Below are 19,233 nucleotides of genomic sequence, written 5' to 3' on the forward strand. Positions count from 1 at the left end.
CATGTTGAACATTTAAAAGCGATAACGTGGGCAAACGTGATGAGAAGTAAGGTGGACTCGAACATTCGAACAGTTTCTCCGCCCCGTGACGCGATTGTATGCATTTCCTCATTCTTTGGACTGAGGAAATCAGTTTAACCATTTTTTTTTCCAGTTCACAGAAGTCGTCGTCGTTTGAGGTCAGCACAACACGGATCTTCTGGCTGCCTTTTTTCACTGCAAGTCTTGTGATTTATTCCGGGCAAGAGTGCCACAAGTTATTTATTTTGAAGCGTTTTCATTTGGAAACCTCGTGGATGCTTTTTTAAAAATGCTACAGATACTCCCTCAACATGTTAACGGTAACTGAACTAATAAGACGAAAGTTTTTTTCCGGCGAATTAATAACAGCCTAATAGACTAATTTGGAAACGTATTCAGTTCAGTTGGCTTAAGTCTGGACAGAAATATTCAATCAGTATATGTAGCTTTCTACATATATACACTGTACTTTTCACCTTTAAAAAATCTGTCCACTGATCGCTATTCCTCCCAACAGCTACGCATGAGAATATGGCAGCTTCTTGCAAATCGTCAATAGATTACTGGAGTATCCCGCTGTCGTCTTTAAATTTCAATGTCAGAAAAAAGCTAGCACTTTACCTAAATCCGAGGAATACGGTGGCCGCCGACTGGGTTACGCTGGCCGAGGTGATGGGTTTCACTTATCTAGAAATCAAAAATTATGAACAACGCGAGAACCCCACCGCAAAAATATTAGAAGAGTGGCAAGCTAAATGTCCGGACGCAAAAGTGGGAAAGCTGCTGTCGATGCTTGAAGAAGCAGAGAGAAAGGATGTGGTGGAAGACTTGATAGATTTGATCGGTAAGTAATCTTGTCGCTCATTTTAACAAGGTTATCGGCTAGTTACGACTCTTTAAGTTTGCATCGTCAGCCATTCTAAAACATTCTTATATGTGTGATTAATATGAGGTTGGTTTAGTAATTTCTAGAATTAGGAAGTTTGTTTCATTTGAACTTTTTTTTTACATCGTCAAGAATAATAATAATACTTGATTCATGACGAAATGCGCATAAATAGGCTGTTGATGTTGCCATTTCTTGCATGGTGCAATTTTGAGGGAAACTTGTGAAATGAATCGATGTAGAAAAGAGAATTATAAGAGGTAGAAGTCGAATTGAAACGTATGTCGAAAGACCGTGACAGCCTGTGCAAACTTATGTAACAGAATCCACTAAGAATGTGAACTGATGGACAGATAGGCATGGATGAAAATCAGTCATTGACAAGCCACACTGAAAGCACTTTACAGGAAGGACGCAGTGCTGATTAATACTTAGAGAACTGAGGAACGGTTGACATGGCCTCCATATTATGGAGAAATCGAGGCGAGAAGGATGGAATGGTTGTAAATAAATAAATAAAATGTTAAATCTCTTGTTGAGTAAAGACAATTTTGTTCGAACCAAGGTTAGTAAAAAGCTGCATTTATTAAATAACTGCATTCATTAAAATAAGCACCAAGAGGTGGGCATCAGTCTGTTTTTACTCTTTTTTAAATCATGGTTCAGATACACTTTTCAATCACCTGACTTAAATAACATTGATAAACTTTTGGAAAAAACTGGAACCAAGGTACAAGGAACAGAACTCTTGGAACCTGCTTGAAGTTGTGAACTTCTTTACACACAATATGGGATTCACTGGTGCAGAATTTCCAGACCCTGGTGTGTGAAATCTTGCATAATTTAAATGTGGATATGCAAGTTATTAAACCACTGATCACTTTAACCTGTGGTATCATGTACGGTGTGATGGGCAGATGTTCAATGATTAAGCAGCTAATTTTTGTCTGCCAGTGTAGTAACAATATTGGACATTGGCCCATATTTTACATGGGTCAGAGGAAGGCTTTTGGATTAGCAAGTAAGCATTAATCTATGCCATGCAGCAGTTTGGCATGGTACTTAACCATCAGGATTTTTAACTAGGAGGATGTGAGTTTGAATCTCAGACGAGGCTCAGCTGTTGTACCTTTTAAGCAAACATTTCGACCTGTCTTGCTGTATTAGTGGGTAGCATGTACATTCACCTGCATGCAAGTCATCTTGGGTAAGGATTATTTCTAAGCACATTAATTGTGTAACGCGTGTCTGTGTGAAAGTGGTTCGTGCAATACATTTGGGAAGGAACTTTCATCAGTGATTAGCAGGTGGACAATGAATGAAGGAAGTGAATGCAGTGTGTTGTATGCCTGCAGATGAAGACTGCAGGAAGTATCTGGAGAGGCTCAGAGAGCCTCCAGTTCAGGTCCCTGAGGTGGACAGCTGCCTGCCGCAGACTCAGGAGAGGAATGGTATAACTACAAGGGATGATCCTACAGGTCAGTATTTGAGTATTTTATCTAATTAGCACCTCAGGCCTCTCTATCATGCCATGTTTGTGTGTTTTATGCAACATGAGCGGGGATGTGCACTGTTTCCTGCGACCCATTTCACATTTTGCAAGTGCAGGTTTTCGAATAGTGTATTCGTGTATTCAGTATATTTATTCCAATAAAACAGCAGAAAATTGATATACTTTAGTGTGTGCATACATGTTGAGCAATACAAAAAGGGGCGGTGTTTTCGTCTTAAAACATAGCTGAGTTGACGTTGTTCACTAAAGTTGGAGGGGCTTGTATTTCGTGGTTTGTTTCTGTTTTTGGTTTTGTTTTTTTGAATGGATAGGGGCCAACTGACGTGATGCGGAGCTGGATTAGTTTTGAAAGCACTGATTTACTACCCCATTTCAGACATTTATGTTGAACAGACTCTATAATGTAACAGTAATAGTTAATATGGCAAAGTTGCACTTATCTGAAGATTCATCCTATTGCAGATCAGCAGATCAATTAAATGTATGAGAGAGCTAGGTTCAGCTCTTGCTGGTTGGGTACTTGGGTACTGTTGGCTGTCATTGTGATTCTGCCACAGTTATTAAGTGGAGATACAAATTGCTTTAGTCATATGAAGATCATGATCTTGTAAAATGTAAACAAGCTACCAGAATTCAGCTTGAGAATCCTGAGAAAAACAAGACATTCAAGACCGTTAACTTTATTAGCTGTTTGCAGTCAAAGAAACCAGAATGATATTGTAACATCAGTTTGCTACATTACTGAGTCATTTTAATGGTGAGCTCTCTAGCTGCAGTAGACATCATGCCCTATGCAGTTATAGCCTCCCATGGCCCTGTCATGAAAAGTCGTCAGATATCTGAAAAACTCAGTATTTCCTCATCCTCCATTAAAAATAATTCTCCGAAATTTTGTATTTATCATAAAACATCATTAAAATGGAAAATATAAGTCTAATTGGGAAGAGCACCCTGTTCTGTGAAAAGGGAACAAAATAACAGCGATAATGTAAATTAGTGGAGTGTTTGGTGTGAAGACATTAATATATTGCACTCCACATTCAGAGAGTCCTGTCTGGTACAAAGCTGAGAGTGCCTATCTGTGGTTGCAGGAAGCATGCCAGAGCTGTTCGATGCTTTCATTTGCTACTGCCAGAGTGACATTGATTTTGTCCATGAGATGATACGGCAGCTGGAGCAGACGGACTACAAGCTGAAACTGTGCGTGTTCGATAGGGATGTCCTCCCAGGTACCTGCGTGTGGACAATCACCAGTGAGCTCATCGAGAGGAGGTGAGCGGCACGGCGTTGCACTGCGGAAGAGGAGCTCTGAAAGGAAGTGGGATGGCTTGGTGTTGCAGCCCCACAGTTCAAATGTTTTAATTGCCATTGCATCCTTGTGTTTATATACATTCTTCCAGATCTCTTCCCTCCTTGTAGACATGTAGGAACATCCTAGAAACTTGATGTTGTCACTTCCTGAGTGCTGCTTAATGGCCACTCATCGATAGATCTACTGGCCTCTCTCTTTTCCATAAATTTCCCCAGTAAATATGTTATTAACAGTTATGGGGAAAACTGTGTAATGTGATGGGACCAAAAAATTGCTAAAAATTTCTTGAGTACAGCAATGATATGCATATGTGTACTTTTTATCATCAGTAAGGAATAGAACATTCATGCATCTGCAGATTTTTTTTGTGCCATTGGTACATTTTTTACAATCCTAACAGTAAAATCTTCATATAATGGAGAGTGAAAATGATGAATGAAAATGGCCAACACAGAGGTGAAGTCGTCAAGCAGTTGCCAAGGAGATGAAGCCCCACATAACTACTGTGTTGGCCACTCTGAGTAGAAATTATCCATGGGTTTCTGTGTGATAGGTGTGAGCTCTTGGTACCACCCTGCCCCTGCCATCTTTAGTCAGTTTTGTTACTGGCATATGCTATGACTTCATTAGGTCCCTGAACAGGGCAATTGCTGTTGGGTAATAAATTGATGAACATAGGCTCATCGTTGTCCTTCTGGAAGTAAAATATGGCACCATCAGTTTCAAAGATTTTCTAATGGAAGCTCAGTGTGTTTGATGTGTGTGTGTGTACAGATTATTTATATCATATAGATTATCACTGTTGTTGTAGGACTGTGTATGTGAACTGTTATTAATGCTTTTGTTCAAACGGAATTTGACTTTTCAGTATCAACTGCTATTGACATGCTCTTGCTGTCCAATATGAACTGAGGTACCTTGCTTTGTAGGCCATCCATTTCCATCTTTGTAGGTCATCAAAGTAATCAGTGTAAATTTAAACTGTCCTTAACATCTGACTGTTGATATGCTATGTGTCTTCTCTGTGAAGGTGCAAGAGAATGGTGGTGGTAATTTCAGATGACTACCTTGACAGTGATGCATGTGACTTCCAAACAAAGTTTGCCCTCAGCCTCTGTCCAGGTGAGGTCCCATGAACTTTATCATTTACATTTACATTTACATTTATTTATTTAGCAGACGCTTTTATCCAAAGTGATGTACAAGAGTGCATACAGTAAGTATAGCGACAGTACGGGGACAGGATGTATACAGTTCCACAATGAGACAGTAGTTCTCAGCTAAGCACCATCAAAATGCAGTAGGCCTACTTTCTCTGTCTTTGGGCATGATGAATATTACAATAGTTAGAATTCATAAACTGATCAGATAAGCAGGTCACTGATGCTTTGGTTTTCAATAACCATCTGTTAGTAGAAATGCATCTGGTAATTTTCTGTGTTAATCCAGCGCCCAACCCCCATGTCGTCTTATGGTCACATGATGCTTTAGGCTCTAGAGCAGTGTTTCCCAAACCTCTCCTGGCGGACCACTTGTCCTGCATGTTTTAGATCTCTCCCTGCCCCAACACAGCTGATTCAAATGATCAACTCGTTATGAACCCCTGAAGCTGCTTAATAACAAACTGCTCATTTGAATCAGCTGTGTTGGAGCAGGGAGAGATCTAAAACATGCAGGGCAGGGGGTCCTCCAGGAGAGGGTTGAGAAACACTGCTCTAGAAGATTTCCCCTCTCTGATAAAAACTTTCAGATTTGATCAAAAATGTATGACAGGTGCCAAAACCACTGTTATGACCAACAATAAAATCTAGCATCCATTTATTTTTACAGTGTTGCAGTTCTAATTTCCAGATTTCATTTAGGTGGAAAATTAGAATGTGTTGAAGGCATTCAAGCTGATCAGACCTGGTAAAATGAAGAGTCATTTCTCTGATTCCTAACAGGCGCTCAGCAGAAGCGGCTTATCCCGGTGGTGTACAAGTCAATGAAGAAGCCTTTCCCAAGCATCCTCCGCTTCCTCACTGTGTGCGACTACACCCGACCCTGCACCCAGTCCTGGTTCTGGATCCGCCTGGCCAAGGCCCTGTCCCTGCCATGACAGTCCGGACTCCATGTGCATCAGGGAAGGGGTGTGAAACCGTACGCAGCACGGATTGCCCCTTGATGGCTGTCCCTTCTGCAGAGGGGGACCCATGCAGCTGGCATGCATTTTAAGGCTGTGTCAGCTGGCAGTGATTTTTGTGAGTGGCTTCAAAACCTATCCCTTCCGGTAATCTGTGCAACACATTTTCGATGTGAAAATTTTTCTTTTTGGATGCTTTTTTTTGTTTTTTTTATGCAAGTATGCTGCATAGATTCACTGGTCTTTAAATCGTCTGAATGGCTTAAGTGGTTTTGCTCTAACTGAAAATGTCAAAAATAAGATATTAAGGGTGTCCCCTCATAATAAGATTAATGTTTTGTTATGTATGAGGTGTTTATGTCTATATTAGCTGCCACGAAGTTTTTAAGTATTTTATTAGACTATTTCCGGAGATGATGGTACAAAAAATCCAGCAAAAACTTAATAAATAACAGAAAGTTCAAATTTGTTCATTTTTGCAGAATATTTGTCTACGGTCTGCAGTAAGTTATTTAAAGATGTAGTATGTCAAATATTGATTTATTTGAATGGAAGGACGATACACGTTCCAAGGTGTTAAGAAGGTGTACTATTTTAGCAGAAATTACTTTGCTGTAGAATAAAAAAAACAATACTGTGAGTACTGATTTAATATTTTGATATTTTTGGGTTTTATGAGTATTTTTTTGTCTTACATGTGCTGTTAGTTTATATATTTGTGTATTTTCATTGTGGGAACTATTTAGTGCAATGAAATAAGTAAATTACAATGGGAAAATGTAAATGGCCAATATCTGTAACAGTCATTTGGAACTTTGCTATAGTGACAACAGGTTAAATGATGTCATGGAGCTCATTTTGGTAAAAGAGAGATAAAGATATATAAATGTAAAGTGATATTTTATTACAACATATAATTTATACTTACTAATTTGCAGTCTAAAACAAGATGGGAAATTCAAACATACCTGTTCAGCTATTAACCACTGAGTTCTTTCCACTTTAGGGAACGCTGTTTTTTGTATTAGAAATGTTTCTGAATGTCATGTGCAGGACACAGGCAATTACAAGTAAATTGTGGAAATATTCTCAAGTCAAGAAGTCATGGAAATATGTGCCGTTAACCCATTCATGTACAGTGTACAGATTTGTGTAAGAACAATAAAGTCTTATTAAAAAAAAAATAAAACCTTCTGATTTCCATCTTCCTAATTCAATCATTGCTTTCTTTAGAAACTCATTAATTCCATTCGATAGTAGTATGTGGTCGGTGACTCAGGCAACTTTCCTGAAAAATTTATTAAAACTAGAAGGAGGCTAACTTCCTATGACATCTTCCAGAGGCAGTGCTCAGTCACAAGTTCACTACTGACAACACTGAAAGGTGAATAAGTTCTGGTTAAAGCAGTGGCAAATGTTGCCAGTTCTGAATTGTTAGTGAAATATCACATTAACTGATATTAGATGCATAGAAGAGACATTTCCATTTCAAGCTCAAACCCCTCTGGTTTAAAATACAGTGCCTTCATGAGTACTCCACACCTTAATTTTGACTCGTAAATATGAAAAAAACGTACAGCATGCCAATATCTAGGTATGTAGCTAAAATATGCATTTTCATATTACGTTTGTGATGAAAAATATCTTGCTATCAGACCATTTTAATATAAGCCCCTGGGAGCTACCATGGCCAAATCCTTTTCATGCACAAAAATAAACTCAAATACATGATGCAAACTGTATCAAACAGCTTAATAAACAGCAGCAGGTTGATAGAACTAATTAAATACAGTTGGTATCTATTTTATCTGTTTTCCCTAAGGGCTTACTTTCAACTTGCAAGCACATTAAGATGGACAGGAAGTAAAGCCTTGTGCACATTACACGATTGTTGAACCTCACACGCTCATTCAGTCACACTCTACCATCAAATTTTGTCCTGCTGAATCACTGAACCTGCAGCTGAACATAAATGTTGAAATCAGGCTAATGGGAAATGTATCACTGTTTATGATATGGCTGTAGGTACCTCTTTCCACACCTGCAACTTACATTTACGTTACATTTAGCAGACACTTTTATCCAGAGCAACTTACAAAAGTGCGTATCGGATGGATTTAAGAAGGTTAGATTAGCAGCAGAGACAGTACTGAATCAAAAGTCTTACTATCCAATAGTAGGACTCATTACATAACAAGCATACATAACGGAGGAAATTTGAGGACATAGCATGACTTTTAAGAGTTCGAGAAGCAGTGATGACATACGAGTTCTCAGTCTGCATAAGAAGAGGGTCAGTGATTGTCTGGTTCTGACTCTTGTGGGGAGTTCCTTGCACCACTGGGTGGCCAGAGTAGAGAACAGACATGACCCTTGATGGACCCTATTGGAGAGGGATGACAAGGGTGAGCAGGAGTCTAGCTAGAGTGTATGATTTGATAATGGCTTGAAGGTAAGAGGGTACAGTTCCTCTTGCTGTTTCTCAGGCTAGGACAAGAGGTTTGTACTTTATTCTTACCACAACTGGTAACCAGCGGATGCAGAATGAGGATAGGTTTGACAGGCTAGCTGTAGACAAGATGAGTAGCAACATTCTGTATGAGCTGGAGGGGTCTGAAAGCACATTTAGGGAGAACGGCAAGTTGAAAATCGCAGTAATTCAGGCGGGACAACACAAGTGCCTTCACAATGAGCTAAGCAGCATATGTAGTGAGAAATGGCTGGATTTTTCAGATATTGTAATTGTCTACTCTGGGTAATTGATGTTATGTTTATGGCAAAGAACAGATTGTTATCCAGAATTACACCATGTTACACCAAGAATTACACCAAGTCTTGGATGCAGACACCATTGTGTTACATTATAAAGGGTAAAGGAGAGATCGATGAGGGCGGAGGATGAGGCTGGAATGATACGATACTCACTAGGAGTATTCAGAGAAGTAAGGGAAGAACCATTTGTGGATACTGCCTGAGATGCCCAGGATCTGACGGTCAACTGTATCTAATGTCACAGAGAGATCAAGGATTAAGAATGAAGACAAAGAGGCTGCTTTTGCAGAATTGAGCACTTCTGTCACAGACAGGAGAGCTAAGTTGAGTGGCAAATCTTAAAGCTTGGTAGGTTAGCAGCAGCCAGAGCAGCCTTATGAAAACATCAGTGTGCTGGGAGAGAGTTACGGATGTCAGTAATTTTGGATTCAACGTAGGAAGCGAAGTTTTCATCTGTCTGAGTGGAAGGAGATGAGGGAGGGGGTGGATTGAGAAGAGCTGAGTAGGTAGCAAATAGATTGCATGGGCTATTTGCAGTGGCTTTTAGTTTGAAGTATATTCCACATTCTTAGATGTTTTAAGTGTTGTTTACAGTAATCATAGTATGGCTTTTGATGTCAAATGGGAATGGGATTAAGGTTCAACAAAATCTGAGAAGGTAACACTAAAGTTGTTCCGATTTAACACAGAGCAACGCCTCAGTGTTGTAGGAACACAAGACTTGCCATGTGCAGCTTGGCAGCTAAATGGCTGTCCTGTTGGCTGTATCTTTCTTGTTTATTCATTTGAGAATGACAAAGGAACAAGGGCAGAAATCCTCCCTCCAGTATGCATATTACACCAGTTAGGAGTCCCACCATTTATCCAGATAGCTGATGATTCTCAATGTACTATGTCTGCTATTTTTTGCACACCTGGTTGGTTATGTATTTGGTAATTGGGCACTGTGGCCTTAATTTACAGTAGCCACAAATTACAACCTTAGGAAGTTGGTTGCAGAAGTGAACCTGACTGCACTACACTGACAGCAATGAAGTGACAACCATGAACAGGGAGAAAAAAAGTGAGTAATCGAGTGCATGCATGGTAATCCTGTCTCTCAATGTAAGCGATAGCTCACTAAACTTACCTTGTGTAAGACCTAGGGGTTGAAAGTTGAACAAACACTGGAGTGATTAAAGGGTAAAGGCATTTGAATTCAGACAGCTCTGAATTTGGTTAGCTCTGTTGATTTATAGTTAGCGATATAGTGAGTGATTTATAGTGAGCACCTTGCATGATACTTGTGTCAGTGCCGAACATTAGTAAACAGTCCTGCATTTGTTATATTATATAACCAAAGTGTTATACTTTTACAACATTTTTCAAGAATTCTATCAGTAGATTCATGTTTAATATATTATCCCTCATCTGGCAGCTTTGTTTTGCAAATTATATAATGAAACAATTTAATACTTCCCTGCTTCCCATTGTATTCTTGAAAGGATAGCCATTACTGGTCTGAAGCCCTGAGTACACAGCAGTTTTCTTTTTTCATATCACTGACTTTAGCAGCTCACCATTTAATAGAATTCTCTACAGAGTATCTTGGTCAAGTATATCACAACAGTGTTCCGCCCAAAGGTTCAAGCTCAAACCCCTCTGTTTTAAAATACAGTGCCTTCATGAGTACTCCACACTGCTGCACTATATGTCAGACTGAGTGAAAAGATCTGATCTCATGCTGCTTTGATGACCGTTTCAGCTTGACTGTTTGTGAGATGTACTACCACTGGTGTCCACTGTATGGCAGCAAATCACAGACAGCCCTATTGGCTTGACTGAAGTGTTCTGTCCTCTAGGTGCATGAATGAAATACGGATGGGGTGGACGGCATTTCGGCACTCCATCATAGACCTCATATCCTACCACGTATTTATTTTGTCTGATGGTCAGAAAATTGCTCTCTGTCATTTGAGAATCAAAATTTGAGGTTGTTGATCTCGTATATCAAGACAATAAATAGGCAATGGCTAAAATAAAAACTACGAAAATGGCTGCTTTTAACAACATACAAAAGGCATAGCTACTTCCTGTCTTGGTACTATGATCAGAATCAATTTATAGAAAATGTGCAAATTTAGACACCTTTTAAGACACCTTTATAAACTTTATATTACAAAATCAAATCAACTAAGAAACGTACCTTGATGCTTGGCATGCCTCCACTCTCTTATAATTTGCAGCCAAGAACAGATCTTCTGCACTAAAACATTGTATAATTTACACCAGTGGGTATGGCGTACCTCTGTGAGCTTAAACTTTCACAAAAAATCCAACAGCAGCATAAAAAAATAATACATGATTGATTCATGTGGTAAAAGATTCCATAAGAAAATAATTCCCCATATCTCACTGCTTGGCTGATTAAGAGATGGCTTAATCATGGTATTGAAATGATCAGGCTTTGATAGCTGAACTCCACCAAACAATGCATGTGTTGTACTTCACTTTTAAACTGTTACAAATTCCAGTTTTTTCTCTGTTAAAACTGAACCCCATAATCCAGAGTGAAAGTATGTCCCCAGTGTGCCTGTGTCATTTGGAGACACAGATGCACAGATTATCTGATCTCCAAATTATCTGGGTGACTCATATTATGGTCTTTATAAGCTTTCAGCCCACCCAAATAACATAAGAATCAGTGGATCTTCTCATGTCCTGCTGTTGACAGTTTCCAAGGTATGGAGCAATAAATCAAAAAAATGGTTAAGTAATGTCCCGGTTTAACTCTTTTGCTTTCGCAAACTAATCGTTAAAAAAAAAAAAATGACAGAAAAAAGTTGCAGTGATGGTGAATTGGTCGAACACTAACCACCTAATTTCTTTTGACATAATAATATTCAGTAAAACAGTCCATTCTGTTGAGTCCCTTTGCAGATATTTTGCTTACAAACACTGGCTTTTGTAGCGGCTAATGGCCGACCTTTGCCATAGATATGTGCGAAGCAGAGGCTGGATCGACAGAGTAGTTGTGTGACAAGCAGGGAGGAGCACAGAGAAGAATCTCCTTTGAAAGTCAGTCCTCCCTGTGATTACCTCCCTCCGGATCCAGAAGGGGTTGATGATCTGTTTACTGAAATCCTGCTGCAGTCTAGGAACAGTACTCACAGCCTCTTAGGTTTCAGAGTCCACCCCAGGCACTGTGGCTCACAGATATGCAGCTATCTGTGAAGAATTGCACTCATAAGTCACGCCTGTTCTCTTCAAGATACCGATCACAAGGTGGGGCCCAGATTCCTCACAGAGGAAAAAAAAATTAGCAAGAGTTAATATATGTTTGTCCTCTGTAAACTCAGACTTTGAAAATGTGTAAAATAGGTTATTCTCCACAAGCAGCATTCTTCAGTTATGCCCTTTTAAAAAGGTAGAAAAAAAATAAAAGTAGATTACATTAATTATGTACATTACCTCTCCGTAATGGCAAATACTGACAATAGGAAAGGGTCAAAAACAAACAAAAAATTAAAAAATTCTTTAATTCTTTAAACCAAAAGCCGCAAATGGCTTGCTTGTTCATGGCTGGCTCTGAAGTGCTCCAGCAAGCTGCCTGTTGCTGTCAGAATATTTTTACTCCTTCAGTAATTTGCTTAAAGGCCTCATTGCAACAAGTTGAGTTGTGTACACTATGAGCTGCCAGTTTCTCTTGACAAATTGCCATTTTTGTGTCATTGAGGGCATATTACATTTACCTGCAAAATGCTGACGGATCCTCTCACAAAGGTTGAAAGGAAAACATCATACTCCATAACGGCAGGATAGGTTTCAGAGTAGTTTGTGGTTGCTTCCTTTCATTTATGAATAGCAGAGAAAGACAGTTGTGATTACCACTGATTCTAAGACATTCTTTAATTGCTTGCAACAGATTAGTATTTGCTTTTCTTTTTTACTCCTATTTTCTCTATCTTACTATCTATTACTCTTGTTTACAATATATGGTAATCTAACAGACAAAAATCATCTTTTTATAGCAGTAAAATGTGTCCTCAAAAAGAGACTGCTACAAAAATTATATTATTTTATAGTTCACGACTTCACATATCATTGGCACCCCATTATGTCCCTCACTTCTTCATCTGCCTGACAAGCATTCAGGATTCTATGTGGCAGATCTTGGCAAAATAGGTCCCATCATCTCACATTCACTTACAATTCTCATACTGCATTGAGAGAATAGGTCTGAGCATTCTATACATCAAAACATGACAAGTTTATGTAATAAGGACATAAGACTCACTTTCTAGGGGGTGTCTGGGCTCCCATGAACAAGAACAATCCTGACAGCTAGGAATTTCTTGATAATCTTATACCCTCTCCTGCCCCTTCCTTACAGCCTTGGCACTCTAGGAATCTGGCTGTTGGTCTCCTGTAGGATTTGTCCTCATGGATTTAATGGTGATAATGTATGTAGAAGACTGCTCAAAATACAGTCTAATACCTTGTTAGATTTTGTTTCACTTTGTAAATGGCGTAACTTACAATAACCTTTAAAGTTTAGCTTGGTCTCTAGCATTAGCTACCTGCTATTGTGTTACCCACCAAGCCCTTATCTTTTTCACTTTACCATTTTATTTTTCTTCTCTAGATGTCTAGTGTAATGGAACCACAAGATATAACTTGTGTTAAACTGTGTAAATATGTTTTATATAAAAAGGTTTGATAAAAATCAATTCAGTATGTTTAAACAGAAAAAGAAAACAATAGAAAAGTAAGTTTGGAAAAAAAAAAAAAAAAAAAAAAAACTTCCCCTGAAATGAGCGAATGGAGCGGGACAATCTTCACAGCTGATCGTTGCACAGGGACAACCGCATATTCTGATGTGTGTAGAAACCCATCAGCGTGACACTTTTCAAAAAGATAACTTCGCTCCGCTAGCAATTAAAAGTCGAAATTAATATCGACGTCATAATAAAACGCCATGAATGATGTGAATAACGTGTTTCGCAAAACAACTCATCGTCATGTTATTAGCCAAATCCTCCATCCCCTCGCTAACTTTTCGTAACAAAGTTACAAGACGCCAGTCCGGCGTGCAGCGCGCAGATCAGACTCCACCGCGAAATACAGTTTTCACTGCATAGACAGGGTGACCAATAAGCGATCAACACTGATATCTTGAAAAATGAACGCGGAAGTTTAGAAGTCAGGCGCACTCTGCATTTTGACTGACAGCAAAAGTACCCAAAGAAGAAAAGGAGAGGTGATCATTGTCCAATTAGAGGGCCAAGTGCACACGGACCAGAAAAATATTCTCACTTATGATGGAATCAAAAAACAGCCATCTGTTTTGCGTCCGACGCAGCTTCCAGAACTGCGGATGGCTTCTTTGCTAACCTATCAGACTACAACCCTACATTCATGTTATGATTTAATGAATTTTATTTATATCAGGATTGTTTTTTATTTAAAGTACATCACCAAAATTTGATTTGTTGAATTATTTTAAAGCTTGCTAGGCGACCACTAAGCTTCCAAAGTTGCCACGCCTAGCGTTACAGATAATTAATTCAAAAAGGAGCCTGTATTATGTTGTGGTAATCAAATCCCCATTCAGCCGAAAGCCAGAGATACTTCATTTGTGACACGCTTTGGCTTTATTAGTTTACCACACATAAGATGGCCACTACCCCCCTCCTCTGCTTACGACAAATACGTAGTGGGCGGGGATTGTGGCGCTAGTGGCAAAGTTTGGGAATGAGTAGGTGCTGTGGAAGGTTGCAAGCGAGGGGAAGTACCACTGCTGGTCCGCTTGGAACTATACACATATTTTAAAACAAATACACCGCGGTCTTGGGATTCAACACCGTCTACACTGCAACGGCTTCAGCGCAACCTACAGCAATGTCGGAGGACCTGAGCTCCCAACCTTGGTCCATCAACAAAGATGATTATGAGCTACATGAGGTGATTGGTGAGTGTGAAGCTACAGTGTACCTAGCTAGCTGTAGTGGGGTCACGTATGTTAGTGATATCCTGGTAGCTAGCTGGCTAGCTAGTGACATGAAAATGCTCCCTGAAGACAGGCAGATTATTTCACATGTGGAGTGGCCACAGATAGCGAGGTAATTTATGATATTTTAGTCAACACCAAGATTGAAAACGAACAATCTTACTAAACGTTAGAATACCTAGACCAGTTAGCCAAACATTAGCTAGCCAGGTTTTAGGTTTATTCCTTAGAAGCGAACTTAAAAACCCAAATTTGACACTGGCGACAAGCACGATTTGTGCTAATCAATACCGAGCTGATTTGATAAAGCTAACTACTGCAGTCATACGACTTGGAACTCTGGAATGCTGTCTTTGTAGCTACATTATTCAGATAGCTAGCTAGTGCTGCTGTCTGTCAGCATCTGTCATCTTCAGTGTACCAGCTAGCGTTTGCTAGCTCGGTGATTGACGAAAGCTGAATGGCCAATTCATCGTTAACACTGGCAATTTAGGTAGGCTAGGTAACTACATCTATTGATTGAAACATTGTTTCTGGCGATAACTGGCTAGCTAGCTAGTTAGCATGGTTACCAGCTACAGTCACTCTTGAGTGTGCTTACTTCTCCCAAGGTTGTCATGTGTCTGTAGCTATGTTAGCTAGATAGCTGCTATTCCCTGCTGTGCTGTCTAACGTATACTACTAAATGTCCAAGTGGGGGGTGCTCTGTTGAAATGCCGGAGCTTCTGGGCCGTAGGTTTAACTCATAAGTTTGACTGTATAGACGTTCCGAATTGATATGGTAGGTAAAGACTGTTTTAGTAAAATCCCGTTGTTGAACAGGAACCGCTCTGACTCGTTATAGCCAATGAGATTACAGCGACTCGTGTCCGCGATGTTAGTAGACAGCTCATTTCACTAGGAGCTGTCTTGCAGGTTAAGCAGCGAATATTGGCTAACGTTACCAGAAACCGAACCCGAAAACATGCCGACTAGTTAATCTAGCCTGTTAGCTGGTTTGTTGTTGACTTGCATCAGGTTTAGTGCTTCTGCTCTTTTATTTTTGGAATGTATGTCCCCCACATGATTTCCTAACTCCATAAATGAGCTTGTATTAACATAATTGCCGGCTACCTCCAAGTATGCTTTTTATGTAACGTTACCTAGTTGGCTAGCCGTTTGATTAATTGTTTTTAAAATGATCAAATTAAATGTTTGTTATTAAAATCTTGTAATGTTTTATTTATAGCAAATGGATCCCCCCCCCCCCCCCCCAGTAATACTAAAAGGCACCTTGAACATTTCCCTGAACAATTAACGTAGACAATCACAATCCTGAATTGCACGTCTAATTGACGCTTGAAATTTAAGTGGCGCTTTTGGCTTTTTAGTTGGATATCTTGTATACAGAATTACACGCACTTAAAGAAAATGAGTAAAGTTAGTGTAAAGTTTGCATCGGTTGTATGTGAAATAGAACAGGTCTCCTGCTAGTTTGGATGAGCGGCCCTGGCAACATGCATGATACAAGAGATTGGATTAGCTCGCTGCTCTAAAATTAGGGGTTTTATTGAAGTCTATTGAAGTCCAGGATCGCCCGCTACACCCTCATTGGCAGACTCTACTCACAGGCTGCGCATTGCCAATGATACAGAGTTGTGTCTTCGGACCACGGGCGGCGAGTTGAGGTTGAAAGGAAAGCGGTTATGGCACCTGCCCCCGCGAGCAAGTTTGCAAAAGGGGGCAAATGTTATTGTGATTCACTCAACCCTATGCTATTTGGAGTGTAATATCCTAATAACACTCCTCCTATGTTATTGGGACTCACACAATATGTTACATGCCGTGCTCCCTAAATGCTTGTTAGCCAACAAGCATTTAGGAAAGTTTTTGTTAGCATCTAGCAACAATGGCATTCTGAGTAAGGATCAAGGGTATACCAAAAAATTTAATGCTCCCATTTAACTCATCACAATGCCTGCAATTTAATTTCACCTTTCATTGATCCACAGTTCCACAACCTTGACTTAGTCAAACACAATGGGGAAATGTCAGTGAGTCTTCCAAGTTCTAGCTAGATTAACACAAAGCTGTATTGTCACAACATCTGTGTGCATTCTGAACGGCCCATTGGATACCACTGGGTGGAAAAGTGTTTCCGAAATACATACCCGGAATGGTTTGGCTTTAAATACATGGTCCATTACTTGTGATTCATCCTGCATTTGACCCTGATTTGTGAAAAATGTGTCCTCAGTCTCTGTATGACCTCTCATGTTCCAGGTGAAAAGAGATTACAGAAGTCCTTTAACCTTAGCACTGTGGTCAGAGGCTACCTAGGTTTTCTTTGAAGCCGGTGGGGGCATCGTTTCATACCATTGCCTTACTACCTGACTACCTGCAGATAGTTGCAAGTTACCTAATAATTGCATTCTGTCATTTTAGCAGTCCTAACAGGTAGTCTGACTGTATTAATGCTGTTTTCTTGTGAGCCAGAAGGTTTACTCTGATAAGATCATTTTTGGGTTTTAGTATCTTTCAAAAAAGGCTGTGTAATGGGTGGGCTAACAGTAATGTTGTCTATGGTACAATAATTGTTAGGGCAGGGGTCATGATTAGAACATTTGTATTAATCAAATCAAACTAACCAATCAAACTAAATATTTAAATATCTAGGAAGAGTAAACTAAATATCTACGTATGCAGATTAGTATTTTCAACAAATATAGACTAAAAAGATTGGTGTCTAAGTATGCAGATTAGTTCACTTAATCTGTATTGATATGCAGCAACCCTTAGTTTATCTCTTAAGAAATCAAACAGCTGAATGTAAAATGGTGCACACCAACAGGAACAAAACATGAATGCTATACTAACAACTGAGAGCTGTTGTTAGTATAGGCTTACACTTCCTAAATTTTGTTTGTGTATCAGAACCACTGAGGAGCAAGGGTATTTCCGTGCCTTCCAGAGCTATTGCAGTTCCTTGGTAGTCCATTAGAAATATATCAGAGAAGGGATCGATGATGGAGCTGGTGATATCCAGGTGTTCAGTACTACAGCTTCCCTTAAGAACAGAAAACAAGGCTTATCTCTCTCTAGTAGTGAAATGGCTGAGAGCAGCATCTTAATTTAGAATTTGTCTTCATTATTTAGAATGAAGAGGGGAAACCAATTGACAGTAGTCAAAACAGTGCAGAAGTTCTTTTTAAAAAAGATCAGCATCTAAGTGCTGTTCCAAAAGAAATCACCACAACAAGCTTACTAAAACATTTAAATTCTTGACTAAATGGTTGTTAGACCTCTCCATGGATTTCAGAATAGCATTCATAAATTGTTGATTTGATATCTTACAAGAAAAGATGTAATATGTATGATACTGGTATGAAAGATGAGCAGTAGCTTGCTAGCTAGCATTACTGCTGATGCACTTGGTGGCATGTGCTTTTTTGAATGGTTTTGATATTGTTAACCAATGTGACGACTGAGTTGTCCCTTCTGGTGCTGTAATCTGTGGTCGAGTCTGTTGTTTTCCTGTATCTTTCGTAGTATTGAGATGTGAAGCTGGTGTTGTATTGTGTAATATTATAGCGTTGGGCCAGCCCTGTAGTATTAAATATCATGGAGATGTTATGTTCCGAGACACAAACATAAGGATAGTCTGACTGTCCCCAAAACTGAATTTAGAGCCATTTGATCAGATGCAGCAGTTGGTGAGGAAGACCACTTAAGTGCCCCCACATTAGCGTTGGTTTTTCCAGACCCTTGTAAATGGAAGCATAATTTCAACATAGGAGGACAAGTGAGCTCTGGTTCTCATTCTCCATGCTGTAGCTAACCTAATTGAATCAGTTGTCATTATTTGTAAGATTGGATGTGCTGTTCCTATTTGTTGATTCTATTGAGGCTTGTTGAACTGAAGAAGACTGTAAAACCTGCTAGACCACAATGCTCTGGGACTCTGGGAGTTCTGCTCCCCTGTCCTAGTTCACATATCAGCAGAGAGCAAACATTTGCAGTTTGTGATACAGGCATACCTCTAGCAAGGGAGCCCATTTAACAACACTTTCTCTCCCATGAAACTGATTTGGTGTTTTCCCAACTATGAATGAACTGAAATCACACTGAAAGTCTTAGCTGAAGTAAGAATAGAATTCTGCTTTAGGTCTTACTCCAGGGTAGTACTGAGATGACTGAAGGAAAATGCTTTGTGTTACCTATCCAAAATCCTACTTTTGTTTCTAGTTTTGATTTTTTAAAGTTATTTCTTCTGTTATGCAAGAGAAAACTATCCTGCCATGAAATGCATGTAATAAATAGTAACAAGATCTGTAACAAGAATCGTCTTTGTGGCAGTATTCAGAATGTAGGCTGTTTTGCTTTTATTTCTGCATGCGATAAAAGCTATGTCATGATGACATCAGTAGTTTAATGGGAAATAGTACTAGGGTTTTTATTAAAATTCCAGTGAGTCCCCTCCTAACAGTAACTAAGCTCCAGTGTAGACCACTCCCACCAAAGCACATTTTTTTCAGTTATTCAAAGTTTTAACCTTAATTGGATAATTTAATTGAAAGTTTGCCTTATTGAGCTTACATAAACCAGCAAATGTGCTTTCGGTTTCATTGTACGTGTTGCA

General features: G+C 39.4%; 2 protein-coding genes across 2 annotated transcripts in view; both read left to right on the plus strand.

Annotated features, from left to right (window-relative positions):
• Positions 1 to 158: 158 nt before the first annotated feature.
• Positions 159 to 6,353, plus strand: myd88 (MYD88 innate immune signal transduction adaptor). The gene is made up of 5 exons (XM_036520841.1): positions 159 to 865; positions 2,263 to 2,385; positions 3,512 to 3,692; positions 4,763 to 4,854; positions 5,676 to 6,353. The coding sequence occupies exons 1-5, from the start codon at positions 553 to 555 to the stop codon at positions 5,828 to 5,830; spliced, it is 864 nt and encodes a 287-aa protein (XP_036376734.1). The 5' UTR covers positions 159 to 552; the 3' UTR covers positions 5,831 to 6,353.
• An 8,027-nt stretch (positions 6,354 to 14,380) lies between these two features.
• The window catches only part of oxsr1b (oxidative stress responsive kinase 1b), a 99,162-nt gene continuing 94,309 nt past the window's right edge, over positions 14,381 to 19,233 (plus strand). The window contains exon 1 of the mRNA XM_036521190.1: positions 14,381 to 14,576. Coding sequence (XP_036377083.1) covers positions 14,507 to 14,576 — 70 coding nt within the window. The 5' untranslated portion in view covers positions 14,381 to 14,506. The remainder of the gene's footprint in view (positions 14,577 to 19,233) is intronic.

The sequence above is a fragment of the Megalops cyprinoides genome, chromosome 2 (assembly GCF_013368585.1).
Source record: "Megalops cyprinoides isolate fMegCyp1 chromosome 2, fMegCyp1.pri, whole genome shotgun sequence".
NCBI lineage: Eukaryota > Metazoa > Chordata > Actinopteri > Elopiformes > Megalopidae > Megalops > Megalops cyprinoides.